At 46.2% G+C, this 20,460-nt stretch overlaps 1 protein-coding gene across 2 annotated transcripts in view; it reads left to right on the forward strand.

The window, feature by feature from the left end:
- The window catches only part of OGA (O-GlcNAcase), a 548,350-nt gene that overhangs the window by 510,115 nt on the left and 17,775 nt on the right, over positions 1–20,460 (forward strand). Inside the window, exon 15 of one of the 2 annotated variants that reach the window (XM_086922657.1) lies at positions 14,391–14,550. In XM_086922657.1, coding sequence (XP_086778783.1) covers positions 14,391–14,550 — 160 coding nt within the window. Of the gene's footprint in view, positions 1–13,265; positions 13,475–14,390; positions 14,551–20,460 lie in introns of those variants that run through there. The other variant, XM_086922658.1, reaches the window with a different exon arrangement.

Genomic DNA, 20,460 nt, shown 5'->3' on the forward strand with positions numbered 1-20,460 from the left:
CCATCGGTCAGCCAACTTATAACTTTGGCTAACTTCATTATATGTGGCTGCAGTCTGCCCTTTCACAAGGAGCACACACAGTGTAGTTCCTTTCAGTGTCGAGGACTGCTGTGGCAATGAATGCCTTTTGAGTCCCAAAAATAGTTAGCCAGTGTTTTCTTTTAAATTCACGAGGGCCCAGTAGCTTTCCCAACAGAACCAAACAAGCATTGACAAAGTCAGAAGTCTGGCAGCCAACGCCAGACTTTGTCAATGCTTGTTTTTCTACTGGTAGAGTGCTTTGTCTCTGTTTTCCTTTTAATTGTGTTGTTTTTGTGACTCTTGGCTCCCGTTGGTCAAACTACTTCTGCATCTGCGTGATGTGTTTGCGAATCTGTGGCAACACTGAACGCCACAGCATCACTCCACGCAACAGCATCACTCAACGCCACAGCATCACTCAACGCCGCAGCATCACTCAACGCCGCAGCATCACTCAACGCCGCAGCACCACTCAACGCCGCAGCACCACTCAACGCCGCAGCACCACTCAACGCCGCAGCACCACTCAACGCCGCAGCACCACTCAACGCCGCAGCACCACTCAACGCCGCAGCACCACTCAACGCCGCAGCACCACTCAACGCCGCAGCACCACTCAACGCCGCAGCACCACTCAACGCCGCAGCACCACTCAACGCCGCAGCACCACTGAGCGCCGCAGCGTCACTCAGCACCACTGAGCGCCGCAGCATCACTCAGCACCACTGAACGCCGCAGCATCACTCAGCACCACTGAACGCCGCAGCATCTCTCAGCACCACTGAACGCCACAGCATCACTCTGTGCAACCATTCAACAACTGGTTCAAATATGTCCTCTCAATGTTTCAAGCTTTATTACAAATGTCACAAAAAGATGTTAAAATTTCACTTCTGTTCTTGGATTTTTCGTCACAATAAAATAAACTGAACATAATCTTTACAAAAGTTATTTACAAAAGTTTAAGCTATTGCCATTATAAATTACAATAACTTTTATTTAAGTATTAATTACTAAAAAAAATTAAGCCATTGTTATTTGTAATATCAATACATCTAAGTCACGTAAATACAACACATATTGCTTTACAAATGCTATAGGTGTCACGTTTGCGAAAGTTAAAACTATTGGCATTGTAAATTACAAAGCTATTCATTTTGCTATTTTCAAAACCAACACATAAATAAAAAATGTGTAATTTACAATACCAATGGCTCAAACTTTCCTGATTCGAGACCTATTGCATTGCAAATGCTTGTTTGTATTGCTAATAACTTTGTTGCTGTTAGACACATCTCCATGAAACTCAAGTGTTACTTCTTGACAAGTTTGCACATGAAAAGTTTTGGGGTGATTAGTCTAGTGGGGGGGAGCCAAGAAAACAGAAGGGAGTCCCAAAGCAGGTTTTCCCCATATGAACCTCAAACACAGCTACAGTCCAAACCGCTGAATGGATTCGCACCATTTTTGGCAGAAAGCTAGCTCTTGGTCTAGAAAGAGTGCTTTTCATATTTTGGTGTAAATCCGTTCAGTAGTTTTGGAGAAATTAAGGTTAAAAAACTCTATATATTTTTCACCCTGCGGAGAATCTGTGGACCCATCAGATCTCGAGATGAGACACCACATCAACCAGGAAATGGTGGCAGCCATCTTAGGACTCAGTCCCGAGTCCTAAGGAAAAAAAATGACATAGGGGAGCATGGTACAGCTGACCTGACCCCCTAGCCCAGGTGGGTGTGTATGTGCTATTAAAAAGGGGAGAGGGCACGTGTCCCGGGGACCCTATCCCCCATGCCGAAATGTAAATTAAAGGGGAAGGGAGTCGCACAGCCCTCCTCCTTGGGCCTTTAAAGGCTCCTTGGCTTGCTCAGTGACTGAGCACTGGGGATCCCACCCCGGGGACACAGTTTAACTGCCCACACTACCCTGGGCAGGGAAGCATATGTCTGCTTGTACCTGGTGGGAGCATTTTTACATCTCCCGCCAAATCGGAGCAAACATGAGTCTTCTCCCAGCCAGCAGGAGATCTAAAAATGCTCCACATTCCTGCGGGCGGGGTAACAAAACACATTGCTCCTGCCCTGAGGGGGAATGCATCAAGCAGGTGTTTCCTCAAGACGGAAGGAATGCTGGCTTCCCCACCATGTGTGGAGCCCATTGCAGCCACAGGGGGTCCCCAGCTTGTTGGTTAGTGGGTGCCTAGGATGGGCACCAGGGTACCCAACCATAATAAAGATATGGGCATGGGTCTTCAGGGCCTGATGAGGCTCAGGAAGGGGAGTCCCCAGCGGCCCCACTCTCTCTCTCTCTTTTAAATTGAATTTGGCTCTGGGGTCCTTGGGCCTTTAAATGCTCAGGGCGCGGGGCTGCCTGCCCCCCTTTCCTTTTTTGTTAAATTTGGCCCTGGGAATTGGGCTCGGGGAGAGGGGGAGCGTGCAGAGTCCTCATTCTACTTCAAAGGCACCTACACCTCAGCCTCACGCCTCAAAGAAGTCTGTTTCGGAGCTAAAGTAGAGTCTGAAGAGCCAACACACCGAGCTTCAAAGTAGACACCACAGCCACATCCAGCTCCTATTTCGGTGACTTGAAAGGGCTCTATATTTGAGAGACTCAATGTTCTCATGGTTGAGACGCAGAAAAACTGTTAAAATGTCCAGACAATGGCAAAATCCTTACTAAGCTTTTGGCTCCAGGACTTAGCTTTTCCCAGTGTCTCACCTTCAAAGAAGATCCACATTTCCCTCCTCTTGCACTTACTGCCTCCTTTATCACTTGCCTCCTTCTCTATCGCTTGCCTCCTTCTCTACCACCACCATGCCTTAAGAAAGTCAGTCATATGGCTACCAGTCCCCCTTAATTTCCACCACTACCTTCCACGCCTCTTCCACCACCTCCTCTACTACCACACTACAGGACACAGAGTGGTGCAGGGACCCAACTTTCCTTAGGGCCCAAAGGAAGAGCCCTTTGGTCCACGTGGGGAAGGGAGGATCCTTGGGAAGACTACATGGTTGACCCGTATGACCCAGACCTTGACACGTATCTGACAAAGACATCCCCACCTACGATACCATGGTATATCATGCTAGATTAAGCAAGCAGCTGAACATCTCCTGGGCCAACTGCATACAGTAGAGGATAAGGAGCATTTCCTTCTGGGACCCATATCCAAACCGAGAAGTCCCTCCGTTATCTTCCCATGCTTATTTGCTTGCTCATATCCACAGCAGACATTGTCAAAGACTCAGTCAAGGATAGGGTAGTAACCCCTGCATCGAGACAACATGCAAATAGCGCTACAAGATCCAGCTTACTTTAGAGGGGCTAATATCCCAGACTTACTGGTGGTGCATACATCCCATAAGAGAGCCTCTACTTAGGCTACGGGTAATGCTTCTCCCCAGATAAGGAATCAAAGATTAATGCTGCAGGGAAGAGTAGCTTTTGAGGTGGCCACTCATTGAAAGATTGCAAATTCGACCGGCCTCGCCATGGAAAAGCTCATCAAGCACCTGCCAGAGAGATCACCACAAGAGGGAAGAATTTGTTGCAGAGGGAAAAACTATCCGCAGCACAAATTGAAAGTGTCCCCGATACGGCGTACACAGCAACTATTGTCATTAAGACCAGCCTGTTAATCCGTAGCCTTGCTTGGCTAATTGTGTTGGGACTTTGGCCAGAAGAGCAACAGCACCACCTAAATTTACCCTTTGATGGGGCACCATCTTTTAATTCCACAAGTAGATCAAATGCTTGAAAAGATTAACAAGTCGATGGGTGCCTCACAGTCCCCCACCCAAAGCCTGCTTATTGTGAACAGTACACCAATGGAGGCAACACAGGTGCTCCACACAGAGTCCCCCTTCCAACCATACCAATCCCCATTTCATAACCCTCAACAGAGTAAGTCCTGTCATAGGTGTGCCTACAGAGTTAATGGTAAAGGCGTCCTAATAAGGGCTCCTCAACTACAAAGCAGTGCCTGCCTTTCCCACTCACTGATCACTTTACAACTGCTGGGGGAAGGATAATCAATTTTCTGTCCCACTGGGATAAAATACATTGAACTGGGGTCATCTCCATTGTGTAGGAAGGGTACTGCCTTGAATTTCACATACACCCTTCATACATTCACCATGCCCCCGCCCCTGCCATTTTGTACTGAGTTCACATCATCTTCAGATCCTTGAGGAAGAGGCGCAGGCTCTCTGAACAATGGGTGCACCATGGAGCCAGTTCCCTTACACTACCAGTGTCTGGGGTTTACTCTGTATTTCTTTATTCCCTTAAAGGATGTCAGACTTCAGCCGATCTTCAATCTCCCAACTGTTGAACAGGTTCATCCCCTCCGAACACTTTCAAATGCTCATTCTGCAAGGCGTCATTCTGTTGCTGTAACCAGGTGACATGGCTGTGTTAAATTCAACAGAAGCGTACTTTCACATCCAGCACCCCATCAATACCTTTGCTTTCTGATAAATAGAAAACACTACCAATTCAAAGTTCTCTCCTTCAGGGTTACTAAAGCTACAGGACATTTATAAATTGTCTGGCAGCCCATCTGCACAGGCATGCCATTCCATATTTCTGTACCTAGACGACTGGCTGATTAAGAGCAGCAGCAGAGAACAATGTCTAGCACACACTCCAATAGCAGTGTCACTGCTGAAAAAACTGGGCTTCACCATCAATTCCATAAGTCACATCCACAAACCAGACGATTCAGCCCGTCCAAGGGTTAGTGCTCTGTGCAGGGACAGATGAGGCTTTGCCAAACAAGCAGAAGGTGATGGCGTTCTATCTGATTATACTTTTTTCAGACACACCATCCCATCACTGTTCACACTGTAATAAAACAGTTAGGAATTATTGCTGTTTGCATGCAGTTGTCCCACATGCCAGGGTGAGCATGCAACCATTACAGTAATGTCTATCATACCAATAAATACAAACAGAATGGCTATGTGAGGATCTAATGTTGGTAATGACAAGGGCCCAACATTCTCCTCACAGGTGGAACAGCAACACTTTTTTACTTTGTAATGCATCATGGATCAACTGGTCAGGGTATTAGCTTACACTTTTCTGCCTCTGTCCCTCGTCCCAAAAGTCGTCAGAAAGATGAGACGGGCGTCCATGATGCTAATCCTATTTGCACCAACACTTTTCACCTATTTGCAAGACAACCCTGATACTCCGTGCTTCTAGAAATGTCAGTCAACCCTCACAAAAATCTCTCAGTATGTCCAGTCCGCCTCACCCAGAATTAGGGTCGGGCAAGACTAGGGGGACCAGATTTGGAGCAGCAAAATTCTGGACCGGCCTGAAGTAGAAGTAATACTAAAGGCTGACTGTGATGAAGGTATATGTCTGGCCTGTCCTGTTTTTTTGCGTACCCTTCTAAGTGTGCGAGAGGGTGTGGGTGGGCTGGGTGGGTCTGGGGTGTGTGTATTTTACGTTTGGTCGTGTTGGTAAATATATATATATATATATATATATATTTATTTTTGCACACCAAGTGCACGGCACTCAGGATTTGGATATGTCACTCTTTTATTTATTTAAACTTCATGCTCGGACCGACGCGTTTCAGCCTAGCTTAGGCTTTGTTCACGGTGTGTGTATATATATATATATATATATATATATATATATATATATATATCAAAAATGTAAAGGTTAAAGTAACATTTTGAACCAAAATATAAAACCGAAATTCACCAATCTGAAAGAGACTATTATTATGAGATTCCTTACCTTAGAATTACCCCAGTCATTAGACTGGGTCTGGAGAAATTGTTTTGGAGCAGTACCCTTGCGCGTCTGTAGGTGGCGTCAGTCAACTCCGCGTTCGGCGTAGTGATAGCCAGGATGACATTGTGGTATCTACTTAGATGCTGCCCCTGCGCACAGATGTCAGTTCTTTCCATGCCAGCCAGCGCAGATCTGGAGAGAGGATTACCTTAGTCACTTTTTGACTAGCATTTTTCGATTTTCTGTCGGCATCATTTTCGAGTCGTGGGACTCTGGTGCACAGATATGTCACGTCAGCGGACCGGCTTCAAACCTTGTGACTCCTGTCACAAATTGATATTGGTTACGGAACTGCACCTTGTGTGCCTGTAGTGCCGGGAGCACGACCATGACCCGAAGTTGTGCTCCAACTGTCGGGCCATGATTCCGAATTCTTTGCGGGAGAAGTCCCGAAAGCTTCTGGAGGCCCGGCAGTCCGCTCTGTGCTGCTCGAGGCCCTGGTCGAGAGGGAGGTCATGGGACCGGTCGCGGAGCCACCCCAACACTCTTGTTTGAAGTCTTCGGGTAAGTCGAAGCACAAAAAGAAGGCGAAGAAGCACCGTCGCTCTTTGCGTGCTCCCCGTCCGTCTGGGGATGCGGAAGGTAGTCGTCCTTCGGCTCCGCTCGCTCAGCCTACTGGGTCTGCTCCGAGCTTCCCTCCCTTTACGGGAGCTGGAGTGACCCCTGCCCAACTTCGTAGTTTTTACGAAGCCCTCCACTTCATCTTTGGGCAGTCCAACTCCGCCGGCGCGCCTTCAGGCCCTGCAGACTCGGCTGGGTGTTCTAGGCCTTCGATGCCGGCGGCTTCGGACCCCGGCGCCGCAGGGATCAAGACCTGGATCCGGATCGGTGGCGGTCGACCTTACGACGCCTCCTCCCGCGCTGAATCCATTGACGACACCTCTACCCCCTCTGACGCTGGTTGTCCCCAGTCGGCGTAGACTACGGCCTCCTCCTCGACTTTGACACAGAGCCGAAATGGCATCGACCGAAACTGGTACCAGCGCCGACTGGTTCTTTTGTACCAGTGTTCTACCCTGGTGTTCCTTATCGCCCTGAGTGGCAACCAGAGGAGGGTGAGGAGGACTGTGAGGGGTCTGTTGACCCTTTGGCAGACCAGTTAGATGAACCGGACTGGAGAGAGGAGTTGGGTGAGGCCAGTGGTCTGTACAACTCCCCAAACCTTGGCATGCTTTCTCCCCCTATTGTGGCGACGGAGGAGGGAGCCTCTTACGCTGTGGTGTTGCGTAGGGCGTATGAGGCCTTGAACCTTGAGTTTCCTACGGTGACTGTCAGGACCAACCTCCTGACCAAGGTGCTTCAACCGGCAGCAGCCTCTTCAGAGCCCCTCCTGCCGTTCAATGAGACCTTCATGGACATCCTTCTGGGCACTTGGTCCAAGCCCAGCACAGGGGCACCTGTGGATAGAATGATTGCCCAACACCACCGCCCACCCCCGGGCGACCCCAGTTTGTTCTCCCAACACCCCACCCCTGAGAGCTTGGTGGTCCAAGCCTCGACTTCCGAAGACGCTTTCCCTACTGCTCCCCCAGATAGGGAATCCAAGAAGCTGGATCATCTTGGAAACATGATATTTTCTTCCGCCAGCTTAGGACTGCGGTCAGTGAACACCACATGCCTCTTGGGCAGTTACACCCACTCGGGTGGAGGCCCGGTCTGTTCTCTCCTGTGCAGTTGCTGACGGTAGATATCCCGCGAAGTTCGCCATACGATGTGGGCTGGACACCGCTGACTTGCTAGGCAGGACGATTTTAACGGCAGTAGCCCTGAGACGCTACGCCTGGCTGAAGTCCCTTGGCTTTTCGGGCGATGTCCAATTGACTCTTTTGGACATGCCCTTTGATGGCTGAGGCTTGTTTGGTGACAAAGCGGACAACGCGCTCTAGCGCTTTAAGGATCCTAGGGCTACGGCCAGATCCTTGGGCATCGCTACAACCTCTCACCCGCGCAGTCTGCTTTTTGCCCCTTTTGTGGCTAAGGAAGGGGTGCCCTACCACATTCCACCCAGAGCCACAGGCCTGCGCAAGCTGCCCAGCCTGTGCGCGGCCGGGGACGTGAGACCCAGAATTATGAATTATGGGTCTGGGGCCAGTTGGCGGGTCAGTCCACCAGCGCCCCCAAACCTTCCTAGTCCAACTTTTCAGGGCTATCATTTGCCAGTGGGCAGCAGGATTCACCATCACCTCCCCCACTGGCAGAGCATCACGTCGGACAGGGGGTTTTGCAGATAGTCCTTAGGGGCTGCTCCCTCCCCTTCGAGAATACCCCTCCCTCCATGCCACCCACACCATCGCATGTCAGAGGAACATTTGGTCCTTCTAAGTCAGGAAGTTACGGCTCTCATGTCCAAGGGAGCTATTGAGCGAGTCCATGTGCCAGAAGTAGGTTGTGGTTGTTATTCCCACACCTTCCTGGTATCCAAGAAGGACAAAGGCATGCGTCCTGCAGGATCTCGGGGATGTCAACCGCTTCCTCCAGAAGGAAAAGTTCAAAATATTGACATTAGCTCAGGTTGTGTCTGCCCTGGAGACTGGATGGTAGCGTTGGACTTGCAGGACTCCTCTTTTCACATCCCCTACCTTCCTCCCACCAGCATTACCTATGGTTCACGGTAGGCCACAAGCATTTTCAGTTTACCGTGCTCCCCTTCTGGCCTTACCAGCCCCCCTCTGGTGTTCACGAAATTGATGGCAGTGGTCGCAGCTCATCTGTGCAGATCAGGTGTTCCAGTCTTCCCCTATTTCGACGACTGGCTGTTGAAGACTAGTTCACCTCAGGCTGTCGTGTCCCACCTCCAGACTATGGTGGACCTCCTACATTCACTGAGGTTCACTATCAATGTGCCGAAGTCACGCCTGATTCCCTTTCTGAAGCTCCTTTTCATCAGGGGGGTTCTGGGTACAGCGTAGTTGCGGGTTTATCCTCCTGAACAGCGATTCCGGGGTATTCAGGCTATGATTCCGATCTTTCAGCCTCTATCCCGGGTTTCGGTCAGAATGACCCTGAGGCTGCAGGGCCGCATGGCCTCCTGCTGGTGGATCATGCCAGGTGGCATATGTGGGCTCTGCAGTGGGATCTGAAGTTCCAGTGGGCACAGCATCAGGGGAATCTTTCAGATTGCATCTACATCTCGGAGGTCACTGCACACCAATTGCAGTGGTGGCTAACAAACCAGGATTTGGTCAACGGCAGATCCCTCTCCCTTCCCCAACCCGAGTTCACATTGGTGACAGATGCATCACTTCTGGGGGTGGGGAGGCCACATGGGGGAGGCGGAAATCAGAGGCCTCTGGTGTCCGGCGGAGTCTGGGCTCCACATCAACCTTGTGGAGCTCCGAGCGATTTGTCTTGCACTGAAGGCATTCCTTCCTCTGTTCGGGGAAGAGTAGTGCAGGTGTTCATGGACAACACAAGCGCCATGTGGTACTGCAACAAACAGGGCCGGTGGGGTCGTGGACCGTATGTCAAGATGCTCTTTGCCTTTGGACATGGCTAGAACACCAGGGCATGTCCCTGGTGGTTCAACACCTTGCAGGTTCCCTGAACGCCAGGGCGGGCAAACTCAGCCACAGGTGCATGATGGATCACAAATAGCGTCTTCACTCACAGGTGGTGCAAGTTCTCTTTTAGCAGTGGGGAGAGCCTTCGTTAGATCAGTTTGCCACCGAAGAGAACACCCAATGTTGGTAGTGCCACACGTTGGAAGTCTGTAATGGAATCTTGGCTGCCAGGCGTCCCTCTACTAAAACGGTATAGGTCTGTAAATGGAACAAATATGTGGCATGGTGCACAGCAAAGGCTGGATCCCCTTTCTGCCCCTCTAGCAGTGGTTCTCCTCTTCATTCTTTCTTTGGCCCAGCAGGGCTCTGCTATGGGCCCCCTCAAAGGCTATCTTTCACCCTTTCTTCGGCTTCCTGGTCAGCCTTCTCTTTTCAAGATCCCTATTGTAAGTAGATTTCTTAAGGGCATTATTCACCTCTTCCCCCCTATTCCTTTCGTAGTGCCCCAGTGGTACTTGAATCTGGTTCTAACGTACCTTGTGTGCTCTTTTCGAGCAATTACATAATTGTCCTCTCAGACTGTTGATTCTCAAGACTGCTTTTCTGGTTGCCATCACCTCTGCTCGCAGGGTGAGAGTGCTTCAGGCACTTTCTTCTAAGCCTCCTTGTTTTGATGTTCATCCAGACTAAGATGTCCTTCGAACTTGTCCTTCTTTTCTTCCAAAAGTGGTTACCTCTTTCCACATAGGACAGACCATCACTTTACCCTCCTTCCCGCCCGCACCCTTCCAAGGAGGAAGAGAGACTCCACTGTCTGGATCCAAACCATGCGCTGTCTTTTTATCTGGATCACACAAAACAATTCCGGGTGGATGATCAACTCTTCGTTGGCTATCTGAGCGCCAAGAAAGGTCGGGTTGTGCAAAAACATACCATCTCTGGAAGGGTCGTCCTTTGCATTAAAATGTTATTCCTTGGCGAAAAAGGAGCTTCCGGTAGGACTGCGCTTCCACTCCACCAGGGCGACTGTAGCCACTTCTGCTTTGGGACGTGGAGTCCCCCTCGGTGACATCTGCCAGGCAGTCACCTGGGCATCCCTGCACACGTTCACAAAACACTACTGCCTGAACAGCCAAGGCCAGAGAGACTGCTTCTTTGGCTGTTCAGTTCTCCCAAACTTTCTGCTGTGAACTTGGTTTGCAGACTCACCTCCGGGGTTGGTGTTGCTGGGGTATCTATTCTAAGGTAAGGAATCTATAACTATTAGTCTCGTTCAGATGAACAAGTTACTTACCATCGGTAACGATATATCTGTTAGAGACATGTATAGATTCCTTACCGCCCACCCATCCTCCCACTTTTGCTTACTGACTTCTAGAGTAAGGGACTCCCTTTCAGGGCCCTAGTTTTGTGCACCGGTGGCCTGTGTCTTGCATGGCTCTGTGCTTCTGGAGTGGAATGTTGTGTAAAGAACTGACGTCCGCGCGCAGGGGCAGCGTCTAAGTAGATACTGCGACTTCATCGCAGCGATCACAACACTGACGAACGCAGAGTCGACCAACGCCACCTACCAACGTGCAAGGGTACTGCTATGAAAACCTTTTCCGGATCCAGTCTGACGCCTGGGTGTAATTCTAACGTAAGGAATCTAGAACTAATATAGGTCTCTTACAGATATATTGTTACCAAAGGTAAGTAACTTATTCGTTAGCTAGCAGAGCTAACTATAACTTGCACCCCTGCCATGCACTGCTCATGACCTCTCATATGACATCGCTGATGATATCATCCGATGAGTGTGATAGTTTGTTTTATAATTTACATAGTGGCTGGCAGCTACAATATTACATTTCTTGCTATTTTTTTAGAGTCTGTGTCCAGCTAATGGGTGTAAGTGTTTACAAAACACATGTGCTCCTAATGCATCATAGGTGTGTAGACTTATTTAACAAGTTAAAAATCTTTGTATTGTAGAGTAACTCTGGGTGCAGGTGACATCTTCCACACAGGGCACAGATTCTACGTACAGCATACTAAGAATTGTAAGCAACCATGAGTAATTAGACAGAATTGTCTCAGCATGATAGTTCCTACTTAGCCTCATAACGGCTATGGAACGTCCAGCTCCAGTGCTGGACGTTCCATTGCAGCTATGAGGTTCGAACGTTCAACGGCCGACGGCAGCACTCCTGAGGTAGTGGTGCCGTCGGCCGCCGAAAGTTCAAAGCACTTAAGAGGTTAACATAGAAGACTGTGTGCACCAGGTACTAACTAATGTATATCTGCTTGTTTTGCTTCGTAAGATGAAAGCTACAGTTAGTTTGATCTTTGGCACCTTCAGACCTAGGTTATTTTGAGTGAATAGTCGCTCTTTGGACATGTTTTCCATAGAGTGTACACTGTGGTTAGTAGATACTTTTTAATACTCAGTGGTGCATTTCTCATTAGTTTACCTGCAAACGGTGTGGTACAGTGTAAACTCTCTCCATAGAGTAAACATGGTACTACCTTTTCAATTCATATCCTCTTCATTTTTCGATGTAGATTCCGTGACTGTAAGTAATTTGATACAGGAAAGAGTGTCCTTATTAGGGCATTAGTTATGTAACAGGACTTGAGAACTTGGTTTTCCCTGAACAGTTGTATACAGATTAAACACTGTGTGCAGGATAGGTTACCCTTTCATCTGTGGTTCATAGTCATCATGAACTCGCTACCCATGAAGTGTATGGTATAGGGTCAATGTTAGAAATAACACAAGATTGCTTTACCTAAGCGTGTTGTATGTATGATAGCAGGAAAGACGCTTCATAATATTCTGAGCTTTTTTGCACTACTTTGATATCTCTAACGGTATACCTGTTAAAAGAGCAATGTGTAGAAAAAAAGTTTGGCTTATGTCATCAGTGATGTCGTCAATGACATCATTTGATATGTCATCATTAATTTTTATAAATGATGTCATAGAACATGTCATGAATTATATCATATGTGAGGTCATAAGCAGTGCATGGTGGGGGCGAAAGTTATAGTTAGTTCTGCTAACTATAACTGGTGAATTTCGGTGTTTTTTCCTTTTTTTTTTGTAGTTTAGAACATTAATGTCACTGACAAATTCACATAACTATAACATTACTTTAAACCTTTGTTTTTTCAGTGAATTTCTAGTCCTTTTAATGTAATGTTAAATTACCATACGTAAATGCAACTGGGGGTTGGCTGCAGAGCCTGCCCTGCAACCAATCCCCCACATGCAGTCAATCCCACACATGAAGCCAACCATCCTCAAGCCTTGTTAGGCCCTGGGGACCTCATCCCTCAGGGACATACTTGTATCTAAAAAATAGCTCTGATGGGTGCACCTATCCCCCAGGGTCATGTATTTTATTTTTTAAGAGAGGGGTGGCCCGTGCGTCCCTCTTCCTGAGCAGTTATCCGCCCTGGTGACCCCATCCACTGGAGACGCTAATTTAGATAAAGGGGAAGAATGATGCATGCCCCCCTCCACCCCTTCCAGAGCTTTGTTAGGACCTAAGGATCCCAGTCTCCAGGGTCACTCTTTAACTAAAGGGCAGGGCCCCCTCTCTGGTCTGATGTTGGCCCTGGGGCCCCCATGGGGAGCACTTTCCACGGGACTCCTACAAGGAGGAGGGGTTTTACAGTGAGCCAAGTATGTCTCGCCCACAATGAGCATCTCCTAATGTTGCTCCCTCCGGGCAGGCACAATCTTTCGATCTGTTTCCCTACCTGCTGTTGTTTGTTAGTGTTGAGGTATTTATTATTCAGGCATTATGTTAACGCTGTGCTGTGGCTGCAGCTGCATTTTTGTTGAACAATTGTCACTCTTCCACCATTTTGAGAGTACTGGTGTGTTTAGTTGATGTATAAAATTGATATAAGTGTAGGAATAAAAGTGTTATTCTCTTTCAGCAGGGGGTGAAGCTGCAGACTGAATCAGGTGATGCCTGGCTCCTACTTGACTCAGTAGACTTTATCATTATTGTTTTAATTGGATTTTACTTTCCCTCGTACTGTCTTCTAAGAGAAGGTAGCTTGCACTCAAACACAGGAGTTGCTGGGCAGCAGTCAGGTTTTTTAAACCCTTTTTAACCCTGCCCACCGCCCGCATATGCGCGCGCTCACTCACTCACTCACTCACTCACTCACTCTCAAAACCTCCCTCCTCTTTTAATTCTCTTGATAGTCACGCTACTTGAGCACTGCACATGTTAGTCTTCCTGCTGTCCATTCCCTCTCAGTCATGGCAGCCTTTAAATGTGTCTGCTGTTGCATGAATGTGCCGAAGGCAAGCCTCCGCACCTGTCCACACCCTGCGCCATCCCCTCTGGCCTTGCACACCCTGCTGCCGTCCCTGCTATAACCTACACTTCCAAGCACATTTTAGCCCTACATGCAGCAAGCTAGTATTCTACTACCATCTATCCTGCCATGTGCACCTTGTGTACTCTGCCAGGCTACTATTTTGACCCCTGATGACTCTTATTCACCCCAATCAGTCCATCATTCTATTTACGCCATCCATCTTTTAACAGTCAAATTCTACACACTTCTACTTTGGCTTGTACCTAGTCACACAATTCCAGGGCTTTAATACGCATATGACACTGCTTGCTTGATGTCATGCTATGGAAACTGCCTTTTGTAGTTAATGTAATTAAACTGTCTTAGGTACTTCAGTAGTATTAAATCATGACATTGTTGCAATTTACCAAGTTTGGCTTGCATTTTTGGGGGTCTCACTTGTCCACCGTATTCCGTATACTAGCTTATCTTTGTTCAGCTTGACTATCAATTTAGCATATTTTTTAGATTGACATGAAATGGCAAAACGCCGACCCAAATAATAAATGTAAAACATCTGTGGTTTCCAAATGCATCCTAGTGATGTCTTTGCACGCTTTTCTGTCCTCTTGTAAGGGTGTGAAAGCTTCATCACATTGCAAAATACAACTATAAATTAACACATAAATGTAATGCAAAACATATGTATGTAATTTGTGTATTTTACTTAGTTGTATGTTATTTCTTGTTTAGAAAATAATGTTGAGTTTCCATGAAGAACAAGAAGTGTTGCCAGATTCTTTTCTAGCAAACTTTCCATCCTTAATCAAAGTGGATATTCACAAAAAAGTTACAGATCCAAGTGTAGCCAAAGGAATGATGGCATGTCTCCTTTCATCTCTGAAAGCCAATGGTAAGTTTCCTAAAGCAGGGTAATATTTTGATTTGCTTTATTGTGAACAGTAGAGTTACAGTAGAAAACCGATATGTAACTTGATTGCATGTATGTCATTTTGAAAAGCATCCCACTTAACATCTTCATTTAAAAAAAATCCTTTTGTTGCATATTAAATGCTATACACACGCCTGTCTTAGTGGTCAGTTTGGAATATAGAAACGCATTTGTTCGAGGCATGTCTGCTGTAGATACACATGCTTTGCTTACTCCTGCCATCTAGTGTTGGGTCCGGATGTTTGCAAGTTGTTTTTCTTCGAAAAATTCTTTCCAGTCACTACGTAAAGTGACTCCTTCTTTCGGTCATAGTGCGCATGGGTATCGAGTCCAATTGTTGGATTGTTTTTTCTGCCATCGGTGTGGACGTGTATTGCTGCACTCCTGTTCGAAACCGTTCGTTGGATTCCTCTCGGTGTGCAATCCACTGCCCACTACTGTAGTGTTTCGTACGTTTTCCCCATTTCCCAGCATTTCGATTTGGTCGATGAAAACTCCAATTTCGATAAAGTTTTGTGGGTGGCCTTTAGACCTAACCGTGTTGGTCCAGCTCTTCATCAATGGAGCGGACTCCGACTCGCACCAGGTGTGTAACTTGTGCTTGTCTCCAGAGCACAAAGAAGACTGTGACGCGTGCAAATCATTCTACATGCCAAGAACAGATGCTTACTGGGTAAGTAACATTATGTTTCTTTGAAGTCGTTGTCTCCATAATTTACAATGCATAAGTGCACAGACTCCATCTCTGATTTTGTTTTTGTGTCATTGTGTTCAGAGCTGTAGTTTAGTTCTGTATGATGGCATGTTACGACATGGGGAAGAAAACTTGGGTGTAAGCTTTTTGTGATGGAGCACATTTGCTGCTAAAAGTATATACAGTTCTTGATGTATTGTTAAAAACTACCACCACAGTATGTTGAGATTGCAATAAAATAAAAGGAGTCTGTTAAGGAAAATACAACATTTTGCCTGTGCCCCCAGCACCTTTTGAAGTTGGCACAGTATGATCAGCATCATATCCATAGTTGGTGCCTTCCACAAGACCACAACGGAGCCAATTATTTGGCATGTCAGAAATGGGAAAATAAGTGTCTAAATCGTTGGTAGGTTCTCTAAGCTGTTATGGAGAGGTCAGTTACAAGTGAAGTAGCCTTATGATGTATGAGGAATTTGAATCTAATACTGAAATGGGAAAACTATATAGCCCTTTCAGCATAACGTATTTATACGAAAGGGATAAAGACCAACCACATTTAGAATAGGGATAGCCTGATCCTGTATTTATTTTAAAGGTTTTATATAGCGCTGGCTAGACCCGGAGGTATCGGAGCGCTTTACATGAGCATCAGATCATAGTTACAGGTTACATCGTTACAAAGGTTACACAGTTATTAGAACATGGCAACAAGGTTACTTGTAAGGTCAAGATAAACAATAAGCACAAATACGTAAGGGGACAAGCAAGCAAGGGGAAATATTCAGGGTAGGGGGAAGGAGCTTGGGAAGTAGACAGGTAATGAATGCGGGAAAGAGGAGGACAGGGTGAAGGACACCGCGTGGAAAGAGGAGAGGAAGGGCGACTGGGACACAAACCGGTAGACGAGTCAAAGCAACGTCCAAAGTCCGGTAAGCTGTGATCCCAGGGGAAGTGGTATCACTTCCCTATCTCAGTTGCGGGAGGCTCCCTTTCAGCAGTGGACTCTCTCAGAGGGGCCTCTGAGACTCCAAGGCCTACATACTGGATCCTTCCCCAGAAAGGAGGGAGTGCTTTGGCAAGGGGTGCCATATCATACCTCCGCTGTGAGTGGCTTCCTTGGCGCAGTGGACTCTCAGCGGGTTCGCTGAGACTCCAGAGTATAAATATTGGATCTTTCCCCAACAAGGGGAGAAGGAGTGCTTAGTCAAAGGGCACAAAGGACAGGGGGCTAGGTAGATTAGCAAGAAAGGTGGGAGAATTCAGGGGCAAGGGGATAGGAGCTAGGGAGGTAGACAGAGAGAGAAAGAGTACTAAGTGGGAACAAATTAAATTAATGAGATATATAGCGCTGGCTAGACCCTAGAAAAGAGGACTGCTTTCCTAGAATATTGACTCCAAGGTACCAGACAACTGTGACCAAAAGGTCGACTCTGAATCCTTAATAGGCCTCAAAAGCCAAAGTTCTTATTTAGAGGATCAGCCACAAACAGTTCTCTTCTACTTAGGAATGTGAACTCCAAAAGGATTCTTGAGATGAAAGGCAGCTTGGCCTTGAAAGCAAGATCATCCCGACAACAGCCGTAGATGCCTTTTTGAAGCCTCTGGCAACCACTTGGCTTTAAAAAGATGCATTGATGCCATGTGATTCTTGTAACTAAGAGAAATATAAAGACTAAACTCCCATCAACTGGGGTAGAGGAGTCACAAGAGTCTAGGCAAAAGAGAATGGTTACTGAACCTGATACAAGACGTAATACAGCAAAAGTTACACCACTATATAAGCAATAATTGCAACCACAGAACTAAGTTAAAAGAAAATTGGCTGCTTTAAAGCAACTGCACCATAGTTAAAGATGAACAAACATAAATTGTTGAAGCCTGACTTAAACGAAAAACAGGTTTTAGAGGATGCTGCACCTCATTCCCCATCTGTAACTCCTCAGTATCCCTATTTACAGATGGAAAAGCCCAAACTGGTCAGGAGACCTTGCATGGGACACAATACATAATGGACTCTGATACCAAAGAACAATTAGAACATTATCTAGTCAAGGCATGTCAGCTTGATGTAACATCTTTGAACCACAGTCAGACTAGGGGCAGCTATCAAGTATGGGGTAAATGGCTATGCCAAAGGAGGAAGATGTCCTTATATTTTCCTGAAATTTTATCATACATACATACATGTTACAGAATGTCTTAAAAAGTACACTTGGTAACTGTAAAACCCAGTGAGACTAGAATAGTAGTGGCCCAAGTGCAGAGAAAACAAGCATTTGCAATGCAATAGGTCTCACATTTGCGAGAGTTTGTAATACACAAAGCATTTTATTTATGTTTTAAAAACCAACACATAAATAAGACATTGTCATTTACAATGCCAATAGCTCAAACTCTCTCAATTGCGAGATATATTGCATTGCAAATGCTTTTTTTATATATATATATATATATATATATATCCAAACAGCTTGGCGTTAGTGTTGCTAAATAAAAGCACTTGAATTAAGCTAATCTGGGCCTCGACTCTCTGTCCACAATCAAAGACGGTAAACTTTTGGATATATATATATATATATATATATATATAGTGTGGTGCAGTCTTTTCAGGAGAAGACATTGATATGCATATCCTGTTCTTTATTTGCACGGGGCTGCAAGTTAAGTGGGCAAAACGATTGTACACTGACAAGCGCAGTGAGACCGTAATCACTCAACGCAGTGAGACTGCAAACACTCTTAACACAGTCAGACAAGCCAAAAGGCGTTTATGGAAAACCTACAGGACCAGACAGGAGTAATAATCCCAACAGGGCCAACTCATCGGTTCATTCTCTCAATATCAGCCACTAAAATGCCATTGCCATCTGAGATCCTAACATTTTAGCTCCAAGAAACATCAACAAGGTAGCACAAAGGGTTACACAAGAGGGTATTAATTCTGCTTACCACGTGCCTCACCAACCTTCCACCACATATTACAAATACGTGACGGTCATATTACGCTAACATAACTCTTCACAGATAGAACCTAAATACTTAATGAATTATGCAGTGCAGCCTGGGGAGCGTTGCCCCTGGTGCCCAGTGACGTGGTGGGATAGTGACATGACCAGATGGATAGGCACCAGGCCCTCTCTCGACGCACTGTAATGCCAATCCACACGGGATCGATGGGGCCGGCGTGCGCCATTTCATGCGTCCTGTAGGCACCCACTGGTTGTTGACAGGCGAGGGCAGGCCTTGGTATCCTGAGGCGAAGCGTCGATATATAGGTGTCACTGCATAATAACACGCAGGCAAGCAGTCCATCAACATTTGTAACAGTGTTCAGTGGGTTAACATGTCCGCAAGAGCTTGTGATTTTTTCCAGCACGTGTCTTGAGGGTTAACCAAACAAAGACAGTCTGGGCTGGACCACACGGACAGAATCTGAGGCAGCAGAGGCGAGTTGGAGGCATCTGGGGTCTGTGGGAATTTCGGCCAGTAACATACACACAGACCCCTTCCTCTCACTGCTGTCACTTGCTGTCAGGCGCTTGTGTTATTGAACTTGGAAGGATAAAAGGCTGGGGCGACTTTGAATCCCCATAGGCCCAGCAGCCATCTTTGACCATCCAAGCTATCTTACGACTAAGACAGTTGTTCAGATAATAACATTTAATTCATTAGAGACACTGAAACACATCAGATTCAAAATAAAATGAAAATACAAAAAGCTTAGTCCAGCGGCAAATATATGTAATAAATAAGCCATTAAAACCACACTTATGTGCTAGTCTAAGTGGACCTCCCCCCTGATGTTCGTATATAAAATAAAAAGTATGCTTTCTGGGTAACGTCCTATGCTTGCACCAAGTTTGATGTAGATCCGTTTGGCAGTTTTTGTCCTGTCTTTAAGCAATCATTTCTGTGGGACCAAAAAAAATGGACATTTTACACTTTTTTACCACTCCATAACTATTTTCCCTTTGTACATCTTGCCATGCTGAAATTTAACCTGCAGAGTTAACTGGCAAACTTCATAGCAATCCGCCCAGGAAGTCATAAGCTGCAAGCCAATCCAAAAATGCATTAGGTAGGTAGATAGATATATAGATAGATATAGTGTGTTCATCAGTGCTGTCTCCATTCTTGTAATTTCCCCTCTCTTGCATGGTCATTGACCACAGCCAGCAAGTTTTTCTGACAGCCTGCCCTTCTCGTTCAGACCAGGAAAAAAAGAAACCAGTATTACAGCTTCATATATGATTCCCTGCATCATAACTCACCGTCATAGCTGGATATATCATGGAAATGAAAAGTTAAAGGAAAAAAGAAGTGCTCAAATTAGAAATTCTAAAGTTAAAGAAACAGAAGAAAACACCCCTTTTAGTGGCTACATGTGAATCTGGGGAGCCAGCACCCCGAATACTAACGTCAAGGACATGAAAGAGTGCTTACTCGACAGTGCGCTCGGCGCTAAGTAGAGAATTCTCTCATCTTGAATGCGCCTTACCTCACCAGAAGACTCTTTGCTAGGTTTAGTTACATACTCTGAGTTACTCAGTTGTAAAGCACGACTATGAAAAGCTTGAGACGTTTAGCACCTGTTTCCACTCTATTGTGACCTTCCAGATGCGTTGGGGTTTTAAAGGGCACTGATTTTGCCTGCAATTATTTCAAATCTGCGTACAGTTCAGCTGTTGACCTTGCCACACATTAGTTTAAAATAATTCTGTTTATATTTCTTTATAGATATTAAACGACAACGACGCAGCTGCGTTGCATAATAAAGAAACATTGGGCTTCTGGAATACATTAATTTTCCCCATTAACTCTCCCTCTTTGTTTGTCAAATGCTGGGATCTATGCTTTTCGTACAGGACAAGGGTCATCCGATTGAACAAATTGAGGCGAGCGAGGGAATAATATAATTGGTATGATTCAAGTTGATTGTAAAACATAATCCTCAGCCATAGATTGTAAAGCAGCCTGGGAGCCTGGAAGCACGTGTATTCTGTGATCACAACTTTTTTAGCATGAGTCTGGTAGCAGTTGATGAAAAAAAAATACTTATTAAATGATTCTTGAGAAAACGTCTACTTAAAAGATCAGAGCAGATGATAATATTTGGATAATGCGGGTACCCCGCCCCCCCACCAGCCACAGTTCTGCTTACAGGATGTGGCACC

The sequence above is a fragment of the Lissotriton vulgaris genome, chromosome 5 (assembly GCF_964263255.1).
Source record: "Lissotriton vulgaris chromosome 5, aLisVul1.2, whole genome shotgun sequence".
NCBI classification, from domain to species: domain Eukaryota; kingdom Metazoa; phylum Chordata; class Amphibia; order Caudata; family Salamandridae; genus Lissotriton; species Lissotriton vulgaris.